This window comes from Syzygium oleosum, unplaced genomic scaffold, assembly GCF_021117445.2.
Source record: "Syzygium oleosum isolate NSW1041296 unplaced genomic scaffold, Sole_v2.1 Sole_v2.49, whole genome shotgun sequence".
Taxonomy (NCBI): domain Eukaryota; kingdom Viridiplantae; phylum Streptophyta; class Magnoliopsida; order Myrtales; family Myrtaceae; genus Syzygium; species Syzygium oleosum.
In genome coordinates, this window is record NW_026607533.1 from 761,457 (window position 1) to 775,106 (window position 13,650).

Genomic DNA, 13,650 nt, shown 5'->3' on the forward strand with positions numbered 1-13,650 from the left:
CCTATGTGATGAAACCACGCCCAATTTGCTCCTTGATTAGACATGCTAATTAAAAAGAAATGGTTCTTCAATTCGAGATGAATTAAGCTACCTTCTCCTTGTTCAAAGCCAGTCGGTATCGTGAGAAATCGTTCTTTTCTTCTTCCTCCTTTCTCCTCTTTGTTGTATCTAATCGGGACGAGGGTCGAAACCCTAACAAAAGAATGGGAAAAGAAAAATAGGAGAAAGCGTGTCGATCACACGAATGATGGGATACATAATGAGAAGTAACGCGCTATCGATGCTTAATAGGTACAACTCTATACCGTCACAGATAACCACGATATATAATCCTACCAAGAAAGTACAAAGAGATCAACAATAGCCATCTCAGACATGTATACCCCACCAACATGGGATCTATCAAAAAGGAAGAAGAACGAAGAAACAGTCGAAAATAAAAGACGTGAGTCTCCTCAGTACGCAGTAGCCACTGATAACCTGGTACATATGCTAATCAAACACAACATCAATGGATCTAAACACCATCATCTTGGGATCTGCCATTGTAGCCATTGCTATGAGGGCCGTTCATGCCGATGGCTGGGTCCTTCTGCGATCTTTCTCTCCTCCTCCTCTTGATCACGACGGCCCACGTAACTGGCTCCATGATCAGGGCAACGCCACCTAAAACGATGAGGGCGATGATGTACGTCTGCTTCCACACCTTCGTCGGGTCCAAAATGTCCAAACCCAGGAACACATTGACGATGCTGAGCGCAATCGCGGTGTACCCACAAGAGTGGTGATATATATTCCAGTAGAATCTGTACTTGTGGTCCGGCTTTGGCCTCAGGAGAAGAGCAAAAACCTAGAGAAAATAAGGATAGGTATGATCAATCAGCGCGAAATAAACACGTTTGGTTCTTTAACTCGTACTCTTTTCGTCGATAATCCCTTCCTTTACTAGGTTCCATCCAGTTAATTCGGTTAAATATGATCGTAAATCCCGATTTATCATCATTAACCGAGTGGGTTTACCCTCGATTAGGACACATGCCATTGAACAAATATGCACGGGATTGATTTTTAGGACTGAACACTTCGACAGACTCTTTTAGGAGGTTTATTAACTCTCGTTCTGAGAACGGGTCTATCCATGATGGCGCTACAGAACAACCATTTTGTAGAATCGATTCATCAAAGAATCGACTTGATTAAGCAAGAGGTTTGTCAGAATTACTAAAGAAACGCAACGTGCTGGGCAGGAGTGTGAACAAAGACGCGCCACTTCCGTGTAATTCATGCTCGTCCACTTTAGCAAATTGCATAAAGTAATGCAAGTTGACTTTCATTTAACTCAAATGAAACAGCAAAATTGACCCACTAACCAGAAAGGCTGAATTCTGAAGCTTTGACTCACTACTAATCACGGCACGATGCCTCAGTTATGCTCCATTTAATGAAAAAGAAAAGGAAAGCGAAGACTTTACAGGAGAGACATGACCCCTGCCGCTTTTAGAAGGTTGAGATTTCCGTGAAGACCTTATATCAATTTATGAATTTATTAAGAACCAATAATTACGCCACTAATGTTATTATTATTGGACGGAACCAAGTAAATTGCAATTTTCCTATCATCCTTTCATTTTCACCGAACTATTTTTATTTTACTAGAGTCAGAACTGCGTATAAAAGTTAACGTTGAAAGGTAAGTGGGATCTTTTAGAGGGACAATACCGTGGGCGATTTCTTACCACCGTTCTTTTTCTAGAGAAGATAGACATAAATTCAAATGATATTTATCAAAATATACCAACGTTACGTCCGTACCGTGCGAAAAGAAACTATCTAAGAATGATAAAGATTCCATTGGGTGCAATTTGATTACTAGGTTAAAGTTGTGACCGCCAAATTGTAATATAGTCATTGAATAGTTGATGGTTGTGGATGATGAGAAACTAGTGCAGAATCAAGTAAAATTTACCTGAAGAGTTCCGAGGATGAAGAGGGCCATGCCGATGTTGCCGTGAGTGCCGACGTTGCCGCCGCCGCCGGCGTCGCCACCGAGCCGCAGGCCGGTGATCCAGCCGGCGACGCCCACGGCGTAGGCAGATGCTTGGCACGTCACGTGGAGATAAAACCAAGCTGGATTTGCTGACTTGAACACCTTCAAGTACCTCGCCAATAACACTCCCAGTGGCATCATTACTCCCCAGCTCACAGCATTCAAAACCCCATGAACCTGCGCAATTTTCCCGACAAAAAAGAAGAAAACAAATAAATGAATAATGGACCAACCACCTCTTAAATGAACTTTAACGTATAGCTAATTATATATAATATATATCTATATATTTTTCCGTCAGTAATTTATGTTAATGGCCTGCACGACCTAAATATAGATTATATGGTTGCACATGCATGCGTAACCAGATATGAAGTTCATCATAGACGTAAAGAGGGTAAAACAAAAAGTCAAACTTGCCCAATGGGTAGATTTAAAGCTAATTCACCCAAGAATAAACTTACATTCTTTTTTCGCTCCGTCGAGCTAATTCCTGATGATCCTGACGACGATACTCCACCCGACGTGCTAGAGGTAGACAAGAAGTTGAGCGTCCCCGTGGATTGCATGTTGGCTCCACTCGTGGAATGAATGCCGGGGGTTCCGGGTCCATTCATCGGACCTTCTTGCCACACCTGGCTCGCGCTCACCATGCTCGTCCCGAGCTCCAGCCTCGCGAATATCGTCATCTCGCCGCTCTCGTACGTTGCCGATATGTTCGGCACCCCGAAGCTCAGGGCCCCCTCCGGCATGTCCGTGTTGTAACTGTCGATGCTCGACGTGTAGGCATACATCGACCCGCTCGAGGTCATGTAGGCCACGAGCGCCTGGCACCCCACCATCCTCTGCCCCCTAGGGTTTATCGCCCACGAGATCCATCTCAAGGTCGTGGTGCCCGTGTGCCGGAACGCGATGTCTGCCGTGCCAGTTGACTTCGTGTAGTTCCAGTGGAGGTACGAGCTCAGCACGGGGAGGTCGACGCACGAGGCATAGGCGTTCTTGTTGGAAAACGTGTAGTTCCGGCAGGTCTGCGCACGAGAGCACGAAACACACAAAGCGAACACCAGGACCCGCAGAAAGAGCACGGACCTCGTCGGAGCGATCTCCATAGCGATTCTCGGCTTACAGAACAATAGTATCTTCTCTAAAGAGAACTTGTTAATCAGGTGGATGAAAATGCAAGATGAGATGATCAAAAAATGGAGAAGGAGAAAGAGTGAGTATGGTCTTCTTCAGCCAAGAAGAAGAAGTAATGGAATTAGTGTTTGATAGTAATGACTGAATTTGCTAAGACTAGGTCTCATATATATAGTGGAATCTCTCATATAATGAGTGGCCAAGATTTTCTTTTTCTCTTTTCTTTCTTTCCCTCCTGAAAATTGATCAAGATTTTATGATATGAACGGTGAGTACTGGGTAAGGTGTATTACAGGCTGGAGGTGGGAAGCAGCCTGGAAAGTCCTCCTTTGCCCCTTGAAATTTCTGAAGTTTTAGGGTTTTTTATATGTCAACTTGTTCTTGAAATTAATCATACTTCCAGCCTTTGCCAAAGCGTCGTTCATTTTTTACTTCATCGAGAAGAATCGAGGAAAGGCGAGGGAAAGTTCCCCATTGCGGCGCTTCATTGTCGTTTCTTTAGTTCTCTTTCTTTCAATGCGGAAAGTCAAGTTGATTCCGCGTCTCGAGAAATATAAAATTCCATCGGCGTGTGGCGGGCATGTGGAGTTTGGTCCATTTCACTTTTTAACTTCTTTTCTTTCTTTCTTTTATTAATCCGAGGGGTCTAAATAAAGAAATTAAATGAATAAGATATTGTAAATTATTTCGGGGGTACATCAAGATACGAACTAACCTAACCTAAAGTTAAATTGGGGTCCCACCAAAATGAAGAAAATTGGTAGAATGGCGTGTGGTTCCGATGCGCCCGCAATTAAAATAAGGTTATAATAAGGTTTCGATGATGTTTTTCCAAACATTCGCAGTAAAATAAAACAAGAGACAGCTAGGTCGACAGCCTGGCCCAAGAGCGTGAGGTAGCAGCCCCGCCACACTCCTCTCTCTGTTTCGTCCTTGTCATTTTATTAGCTGCATTTTATCTGCATGGAGAAAGGGAAAAAAGTCATAAAAAAGCTCTAACCTATGTCCACTGGGACGCATTTGCTCTTAATTTATCTCGAATTACGCTCATCATGACACATTTTATCCATGTTCCGTTAAATGATATTTCAGCCAAAACAATGTTGTTTTTAGCAATGTCAACATTGTTTGGTTTTCTGACGTTCATGTAGATAAATTTTTAACGGTTCTCTTTGGCAGAGTGGTAAATATGTCACACAGGTACAAGTTTGGGATTTCTTATATCATATAAGTAGTTTAGGGTACATATGTCATAATGGGCATAGTTTCGGGTTTTGGTGACTTTTGCCCTAAGGAAAAATGACACAAATTGTCCTCAAACTTTGGCCAAAAATGCAATGTGATCCAAGAATTTTAAATTTATTCAATGTGGTCCCTGGACTTTTAGTACATATTCAATATAGTTCTTGAACTATATAAAAATATTCAATATTGCCCTTGATATTGAATTAATGGAATGACAACATTGAAAATTTCATACAGTTTAGGGACTTCACTGAACATGTATCAAAAGTCTAGAAACCATATTACATATTAGGGTAAAATTCAGGGACCATATTGAACAAATTAAAAACTTAGAGACCATATTACACATTTGGCTAAAAGTGAAAAAACCATTTGTGTGATTATTCCTTATCTATACTAGTTAACATTTACCGAGTAAAATATTTTTTTCCCTTTGGGTCTTTCCTTTGTTTTAATCTTTTTTTCGGATTACACGTCGTCTTTATCACTAAGAGGAGGAGAAATCAAGGAGAGGAAGTTTGACTAGGCCTTATATCTACGTGATTGCATCAGAGGCTTGAGTTTAAAGAAGCACTTTCCTCGCTTTCAACCGGACGCAAACGTAACCGTCGCCCACAGCTTTGAGCTTCTAGACATTCTTCTTCTTCTTCTTGTTGATTTTTTCTGTATTACGCTGAAACGGCATCACCACCCGGTAGTCAATGGGTGCCGTTTCGATGTAGAATGAATACAATAAAGCGGCCTAGTGACGAACACGTCCTCCCTCTGCTTTGCTTTCAGCTGAACCAACATGAACTTTAGTGGTGATTATAATAAGGGAACAACTTGTTTAAAGTTGAGCTGAAACAATGAATCAAGACATTACTTTGCGTTGCGTCCACGCTGACGACCTTGACATTGTTCGCTGACACATCCGCTTCGGAGCATGTTCTTTCCCCTGCATTCCTCGTCAGACCAAACGTGTAGATGAATGCAGTTGCCTTGTTGCTTCTGAAGCATCAATGAAGAACTCATTCACATGCCCCGTGTGGTAGTCGCCGCAAATGCAAGACTAGTCGTTGATTAACACAAACACAATCAAATCCTACTCACGGCACAATGCTCCTGAGCTGCAACCCTGATTTTTTTAGATTACAGATACGCCTCTAAGACTCATCCTCTCTCAAGCACAATCCATGAAAGCACTTCTTTTGTTGATCTAGACGAAAAAAGCACTAGATATGGGTGATCAGCTGTACAAGGGGCCTTTTATAATCCAAAAGAACCCAAATGATTTTCAATCTCACTTCACAATTCATGTGACATACCATTTGTAAATCTCCATTGGGAATAATCACGAGAAAAGCTACTCAAGAAAGCTACTCAAGAACTAAGCAAAACTAGATAGGGCAACAGCACACTGCCTTTCTCTGCATTGCTTTGTCACTTACTTGACGCTAATACTATTTTAGAAAGTCTGCAGCATTCCAAACTCATAGCGCGACTCATGAACTTCCCTAATTTTCAATCTACATCTAGAGCTTATGTTGAGATTTCTTACACTTTTAAGGCAATGTAAGAACCTATGCTCAATACTGAACTCAACTACCCAGTGGGATCATTAACAGTGAACCAGCCAGCCTTCTTCATGAGGGCATTTCTAACTTGACCCTCATCTTGCTTGTTGCTAAAATTTCCTATTGACTAGGGATAATAAATTCCAGGGTGGGCCAGTTCCCCGTTTGTGGAACCGGGAACCGCCCACCTAGTCTTGGACCCACCCGGGAACCAGGCTGACCGGTCCGGTCCGGTTCAATTCTTGGGTGGGTCCAGGAATTGGCCGTATCTCCTTTTTTTTTTCCTATTCCCTGCAATACTACAAGTGTTTGCATAGGCTAAACCACTACACTAGTGATGTTAATAGAAAAAGCTCCTGGTAAGTTAAACACGATGATCATCTCCACAAACAAAGCTATAATGATCATCAAGAACCAAGTTTGTGAGTTCGCCACAAAGTTTGCCAATCATAACAATCACTACAAGAGTTTGCCACAAAGTTCTCAAGCTTCAATTCAAATGCATTTACAATCTACATTACATATCACACGTGAAAAAGAGTTTGGCAAAAGTTCGCAAGAGCAAGCAAGCAAGCAAAGAATGGGAATAAAGGTTTTGGAATTTTGGAATAATAAGAATTAAAAAAAAAATCAGCCCCATCCGGGACTAATATTCACCGGTTCCAAATTTTAGAAACCAGGAACTTCCCAGAACCAGCCGGTTTGGTCTGGTATTTTTGCTCACCCCTGCTACTAGCCCCCAATGTAGCTGAAAATATATTGCCATAATTCACCTATTTTGTCCCTAAACTTATCAATGAAGAGATAAACAGTGATCTTTGGGGCATGCTGACTTCTACATACATAAGGGGGAGAAAATGCGATGTAGTATAAACTGTTACTTTGTCTGTTCAACTCTTTCGGCGCCAATCATTGTGCACGTCAGCAACACTCTCCCAAATGAAGATAACTGCTCATAGCTAAAAAAGAAAGGTGACCACATCCGTTCTTATTCGTGGTTAACATCACCAAGTAGATACTGTAGCTCCTCCAGCTTCGCCTTTGTCACATCTAAGTCCAAGGTCACCTGTAGAACGGATCAGAAGATGGGAATGCCATTTCATTCCTAAGCGAAAAGAAAGAAATGAACATATCATAGAGCAACATTCTGACGAGTGCCATAGAGCTAAAAGTAAAGAACTGGGCCAATGGTCATGTTGTTTCATGCTCATAAAATAGGGAAAATTTTCCGGCGGCTAACTGACTATCCACATGCCAGCGCTCAAACATAAAAATACAAATCAGAAAAATGTATGCACAGCAAAGAGATGACTAACACTTTCATTTTTCATAAACCAGTACATATAGAACGAATGAAAACTATACAGCAGGATCTGCGCCAACTGCAGGGAAAAGATTCTGACCTCCTTGAAGATTTCGCTGTAAGAAGACTCCACAAAGCCCTGCAATAACAATCTCAAGGTATCATCCCCATGATGTGGGCCAAAGTCGCACGCACCCACACGCATGCACACACACCGAGAGAGAGAGAGAGAGAGAGAGAGAGAGACCAATTTCTGGAATAGATGAAGAGATGCTCTGTTCGATTCTCCGATTTTTGCACGAAAAGTGTGGATCCCAAAGTTTTTTATTGCAAAAGCCATCATCATCAGAACAGATTCCTTTCCAAGTCCCTTGCCACGGCTAAGCTAGAAGAAATGAGACAATAATAAATGCAGCTAATACCAATGCAAAACATATGGAGTCAACAAAGAATATAATCAAATTGAAATAATTGAGTAAGAATGATTTCCCAAATGTTCTGAGTCGACAGACTCGTGTCACTTATCGTAAGTTATGCACTCCTAGGACCAATAGGAGCAGATAACCAAACAGATCTCAAAACAATATATGTAGTAAATAAGATCTATCTATATATTTTATGAATTGTGAGAGACAAAAGAATGTTTGTAAGTGCTAAGAGTAGCAATCAATGTAGATTATGATTCATCATAATGTCCGGAAAAAATATGATAAAAATACTACATTTAACATTAGTTCCAGCCATTTGCTCAACACCTGGTGTCATCTCTCATCAATTTTTCTTATATATTCAAAGAAAATCCTCTCATGTCGAAAACCTGTACATGTTTGTTGATATTTTAGGAATATGGTTCAACCAATAAGGTAACTGATTGTTAAAAGAAACTCCAGAAAATCTTCAAGAGGACTGTCACGTCTAGAATAATATCAAGCTAATAAGATTTAATCAATTAGGTAATTGACTGTTAAGAGAAACTCCAGAAAATATTCAAGAGGACTGTCACATCTAGAATATTATCAAGCTAATAATAATTTCGATTGCTCTGGATACAGTTAGTTTAGACTTAGTTACTCTGTACCATTGAGATCGACAACTCACCTAAGAAGGTAAGTTAAGCTACCAATTGCAATCCCATCCTATCAATCAGGAATGCTGGAAAAGAAAATCAAGTACCTCTTGGGTTCCGCAATCATTATCTCAATCTCTGCCATCTGGAGATCGTCCAAATCATTCATGTATATGTTCACATCACCAACCATGGCTGGAATTCAGACCCAAAAAGAAAAAAAACATGGCTGGAATAAGCACAAGATTAGAACTCTTTTAACTATAAAATTGCAGCATGTGAGGAATACATTCAACAGAGTATTATCCTAGTTCAACCGGAAGGCCCAAATCCTTCATGACCGAACAAGAATTCACATCAGAGTTGATGTTTTTTATGCAAAAAATCAAGCATCCCGGTCTAAATACACACGGTCCACATAAGCACCGTTATACCGCAGACTACCAGACCCGTCATTAGCAAACGCCTAACCTCCAAGTTGATCAATGACGGGTAAGGCGAACCTTCCTTTTCTTACCCTAAAGAATAGCCATCGCAAAGCTCCAATTTTTTCAGCTCTTTCTCAGGATTTTCTTGTCGAACTAACGAGAAAATGTACATGAAAAACGGAAGACAGTGAGGCTCACCTTCGACATGGGGATCTCCCTGCACGTACTTCCCATCCACCATTTCCTTGTCCAATATGATAAACGTCTGCTCTGCAAGAACCACCCTCGCAATGTCAACTATGCAGAAGCAACGGGACAACCTCCAAAAGGAAAGAGATTGGACAAAGAGAGGGGGGTAAAAAAAGAGAGCAACACAGCCCACATCTACTCCGCCAGGAAAGAACCCTAAACCAGACGGGTCGGCTCACTGCTCAGAAGCAAGGGAAAAAGATCGAAATTTGAATCCCTAATCAGCAATCGGAGCCACAAAAACACCAACCCATTTGCAGCTAACATCCAGGGAAGCTCGCGAGCACGAAGCGATTCGAACGTACACACATACATGCACAAACCCAGATCAAAACACACACGCCCCCACAACACGGACAAAGATAGAGGACGTACTGAGGGGGTCGAGAGTCCACGAGCGCTGCATCTGGAACTCCTGATCGAGGGAGAGGGGCTCGGAGCCGGTGGCGGCGAGGAGGGCCGGGTCTTGCATCCACTCGTGGTACTTGGGCACGTGCGCCGCCGCGTACGGCACCAGCACCGCCCGCTCCCCCACCAAGCTCGCTTCCATCCCCATCTTCTTCTCCTTCTCCTTCTTCTTCTTCGTGTCGGCTTCCAGGGATCGACGACCGTCGCGGATGGTGTCCGAACGAGGCGGGTCGGGCCCTTTTGACCCGTTGTTGCTTGCGAAGCCCAATCGAACCAGTTGCACTTTCTTCATGAATTGGGAAAAATTGTCCACGAAACCCCTGAACTTTTCAATTTTATTATTTATAATTCTTAACTTTTTGTTAATTTCCAATTGAGTTCATTGGTGGCATAGACGCTGGCTGCACCACGTAAAATAATCAGCCGGAAATAGATAATTTTTAATTATATCTTTTTATTTTTTTTATTTTTATTTTTTTACTTTCTTTTTTTCTTTTCTTTTCCCTTTTTTCTTCCTCCTTTTACCGGTGATCATCTTCTAGACATAAGGCAATGGCCGACCCCCAGATATGACCAAGCGGGCTGAGCTCACTTGGGCGAGGGTTGCCATCGCCATCGCCATCGCCATCACGGGCGAGGCCCAGTCGGTGTGGGCAAGCCCTGGCGAGGGTTCCCCTTACCGGGCATCGCTTTCGCCCGGGCAACGCCCAGCAAGGCTACCCTAGCCTAGGCGAGAGCCAGCCTCACCAAATCTGGTAAGGAGAGCCCTCTCTCGACCAAGCCTCATTTGTGGCAGGCGATGGCAACCATTGCCCAGACAGAAGAAAAAAGGAAAAAAAAATCATAAAAATCAATAAACTATCAAGACATATTAAATATTTAAAAAAAAAATTCCACATCAGCACGACCATACCACGTAAGACAGTCGGCGTTCACATTAAAGAATTCCGACCAAAATCAGCTGAATAGACTCAATTGGCAAATCGACAAAAAATTTATGAGAATTTAGGATTAAACTGGCAAAAGTACAATAAATTTATGACTATTTGGATAATTTTTCCCTAATGAATTGTGATTCAATATTTTTGGGACAAACCGATTAGATATTATTCATTAGTATCAATAGAGTGAACATTTCATAGATCAAATAATTTCTATCTATAGATTTATCGAGATTAGATCAGCTTATGTGATGTCCATAAAGTTGCATTTTTGCACTCGGGATGGTGCAGTTATAAATGATCGAACCAAAATAAAATAAAAAGTAGTCCCATCATATTGCAAATGCATGCTTGGAGAACCATTTGAATTTATCTCCCCCATTATCTTTAGTAATCATTGTTTGTTGATTGTATATAGCGAATGTCATGATGCCACCTCAATATTCCACTATAAGGTTCTTAACAATCGATCCTCGTCGTCGCCATATTAATTAGTGAGATATTCTGTCACAGTTCGGGCATACAAAGTGTCGAAACCTCTCATTCTCATGTCCAAAAAGTCGTTTTGGACATGTAATAACTTAGCTTCAAAGTGAAGCACAACATAATGAACTCATGTCAAGTGAAAAGAGCATTTGTAGGACAAGAAGGAAAAAAATGACAAGAATTGTCATCTTTGAGGGCTATCTTACCTTCAAAGCCAAGCACTAAAAAACTTTTCTAGTCAGCTTCCTGAGTAGCTATGATGAGCAATCACTTTCACTTCCCAAAAATTCCTCAACAACCAACCCATCACATAAAAATGTCACCAACAAGAGCTTGTCACTCAGGGTACCCAACTCATCTTCAACTTCATCTCACCATCTTCTCTTCCACAATTCACAATGACCATGCCAATTCATCATCTGATCTTCTTCCTCGCTCTCCTCCTGTCCTCCTGTCCTGAACCTGCCTTCTCTGCTCACTGCACCACCACTACATCCACCAAGTCTTTCCAGAAATGCACCTCCCTCCCCACCCAGCAAGCTTCCCTGGCCTGGACCTTCCACCCCCGCAATGCGACCCTCGACCTCGCCTTCTTCGGCACCTTCATCTCCCCGTCCGGTTGGGTCGGGTGGGGGATCAACCCCACCTCCGCCGAGATGACCGGGACTCGCGCGCTTATCGCCTTCCCGGACCCGAACTCAGGCCAGATCGTGCTCCTCCCATTTGTCCTGGACCCGACGGTCAAGCTCCAAAAGGCACCGCTTCTTTCTCGCCCGCTTGACGACGTCCACCTCTTGTCGTCTTCCGCCACGCTCTACGGCGGGAAACTGGCCACGGTCCACAATGGAGCTCAAATTCAAATTTATGTCACATTAAAGCTTACTCCGAACAAGACAGGAATCCATTTCGTTTGGAACCGCGGACTATATGTCCAAGGCTATTCACCAACCATTCACCCGACCACCGAGAATGATCTCTCATCCATTGCCACGATTGATGTCCTGTCGGGATCCGCCGCTTCTCGGCACAGCAACATTGGAACTCTAAAGACGGTTCACGGGACCATAAATGCCATCGCCTGGGGAATCCTGCTCCCTACCGGAGTGGTGATCGCCCGGTACCTGAGGCATGTGCAGGCGCTAGGACCCGCGTGGTTCTTTGCTCATGCCGGGATACAACTGTCCGCCTTCTTCCTTGGAACTGTCGGGTTCGGCATCGGGATTAGGCTCGGGGAATTGTCTCCAGGAGTGGTGTACGGGCTCCACCGGAAGCTCGGGTTTGCGGCTTTTTGCCTCGGCGCGCTCCAGATGCTGGCGCTTCTTTTCAGGCCCCGGACCACGCACAAGTTCAGGAAATACTGGAAATCATACCACCACTTTGTTGGGTATGCTTGTGTGGTAATAGGAGTCGTGAATGTCTTCCAAGGATTTGAAGCAATGGGCTTAGGCAGGTCCTATGAGAAGCTGAGCTACTGTTTGTGCCTGTCATCTTTGATTGGTGCTTGCATAGCATTAGAGGTCAATAGCTGGGTGATTTTCTGTAGGAAGTCCAAGGAAGAGAAGATGAGGAGAGAGGGACTGATTGGTGGTTCTGAGAAAGCGAGTGGAAGCTACAGATTGAATTAGCTCACAGAAAAAATTCGATAGCAACTCGGAGTGTAATACGAAACTCTTTTCTTTCATCATTCCTAAATCGGTTGATTGCATTTCGAGAAATACAACTATTGTCAGGTTAAAGAGTCTCATCAGATCCAGGCTTTCATGTCTGAGAAATCTGTTTCCTCTGTTATACACATTCCTAATTCTGCGAGAGCTGATGATGTGGTTCTCGGTTTCGAGTGATTCTATTTATCTTTTCAATCTGGTGCTTTTGCTCTCACACCATTGGTTTCAGAGCCGACTCGTCGACTTGCATCAGAGTATGCTCAACATGATAGCTGAATGGGGGGATTCTGTACCTTAGTCAAAAACACAATTGTTTAGCTAATGAATTCTCACAGATGAGAAGTAAAATGCATATTCAAAGCACTTCATCGAGGTTCTAGAGCAACACGGCGATGACAGCAACCAAAAAGTCCTATCGCAAGAGATCAGCAATGTGGTTCATTGTGCTCCGCTGCGCACCATTTCGTATCTCGCCTTCTCTTTTATGCCATTATGACATTGTTCAAGAGAATCAAAACCTCAAATGAATAGGTAACTGCTATTCATGAAACAAGGATTTGAGATTGAAGAAGGATGAGGGTATTCCCTACTAGTTAGAGGATAATTACTTGCTCAAATTTTGGATCACCCAGCTTTCGTAAATGAAAAGTACATAAAATCGATTACCCGCTATGACGCCAGGAATTTTGGCTACAAATTTAGCTTGAAGACTGAAAAGAGTACAAAGGTGACATTCCACCTCCACAAATGCCTCTTTCTTTTTGGTAAAATCCATGATGTGCTTCTTTCACAACATGCAAATCGCCATCGATTGCGACGATGCCAAGGCGGTCTCTCTTTAGGTCATCTTCATCATTAGAGGGCTTTCAAAAAGATGATGCAAATAAAGGGTGATCACTTGAGAGAGGGAGAGAGATGCCTTTCTAAAAAAATCTACCTATTGGGACCTGAGCATAGCTAGTGCATGATCTGTTGGACCATGAGAAGATTGTCATTATCATCATCTCATTGTCCCTAAGAAGAAAATATTACTCAGCCAATGGGACCAGAGAGCTCCATCACAGCTCACAAACCTGCTATGTTCCACACACTTTCCTTCTATGTTAGGCCATCAAGCACA

General features: G+C 42.7%; 3 protein-coding genes across 3 annotated transcripts; 1 reads left to right on the plus strand and 2 right to left on the minus strand.

Annotated features, from left to right (window-relative positions):
• Nucleotides 1-307: 307 nt before the first annotated feature.
• On the minus strand, nt 308-3,336 carry LOC115689524 (cytochrome b561 and DOMON domain-containing protein At5g47530-like). Its single transcript, XM_030615586.2, has 3 exons — nt 2,512-3,336; nt 1,967-2,224; nt 308-850 (listed from the first exon to the last, which is right to left on the minus strand). Exons 1-3 carry the CDS (start codon nt 3,154-3,156, stop codon nt 518-520), a joined length of 1,236 nt encoding a protein of 411 aa, XP_030471446.1. The 5' UTR covers nt 3,157-3,336; the 3' UTR covers nt 308-517.
• Nucleotides 3,337-6,367: 3,031 nt separating this feature from the next.
• Nucleotides 6,368-9,766, minus strand: LOC115689565 (uncharacterized). Its single transcript, XM_030615653.2, has 6 exons — nt 9,407-9,766; nt 8,981-9,052; nt 8,462-8,549; nt 7,536-7,668; nt 7,389-7,427; nt 6,368-7,051 (listed from the first exon to the last, which is right to left on the minus strand). Exons 1-6 carry the CDS (start codon nt 9,729-9,731, stop codon nt 6,974-6,976), a joined length of 735 nt encoding a protein of 244 aa, XP_030471513.2. The 5' UTR covers nt 9,732-9,766; the 3' UTR covers nt 6,368-6,973.
• A 1,385-nt stretch (nt 9,767-11,151) lies between these two features.
• Nucleotides 11,152-12,602, plus strand: LOC115689515 (cytochrome b561 and DOMON domain-containing protein At2g04850). Its single transcript, XM_030615576.2, has one exon. The coding sequence runs from the start codon at nt 11,265-11,267 to the stop codon at nt 12,489-12,491; it is 1,227 nt and encodes a 408-aa protein (XP_030471436.2). The 5' UTR covers nt 11,152-11,264; the 3' UTR covers nt 12,492-12,602.
• Nucleotides 12,603-13,650: the final 1,048 nt, after the last annotated feature.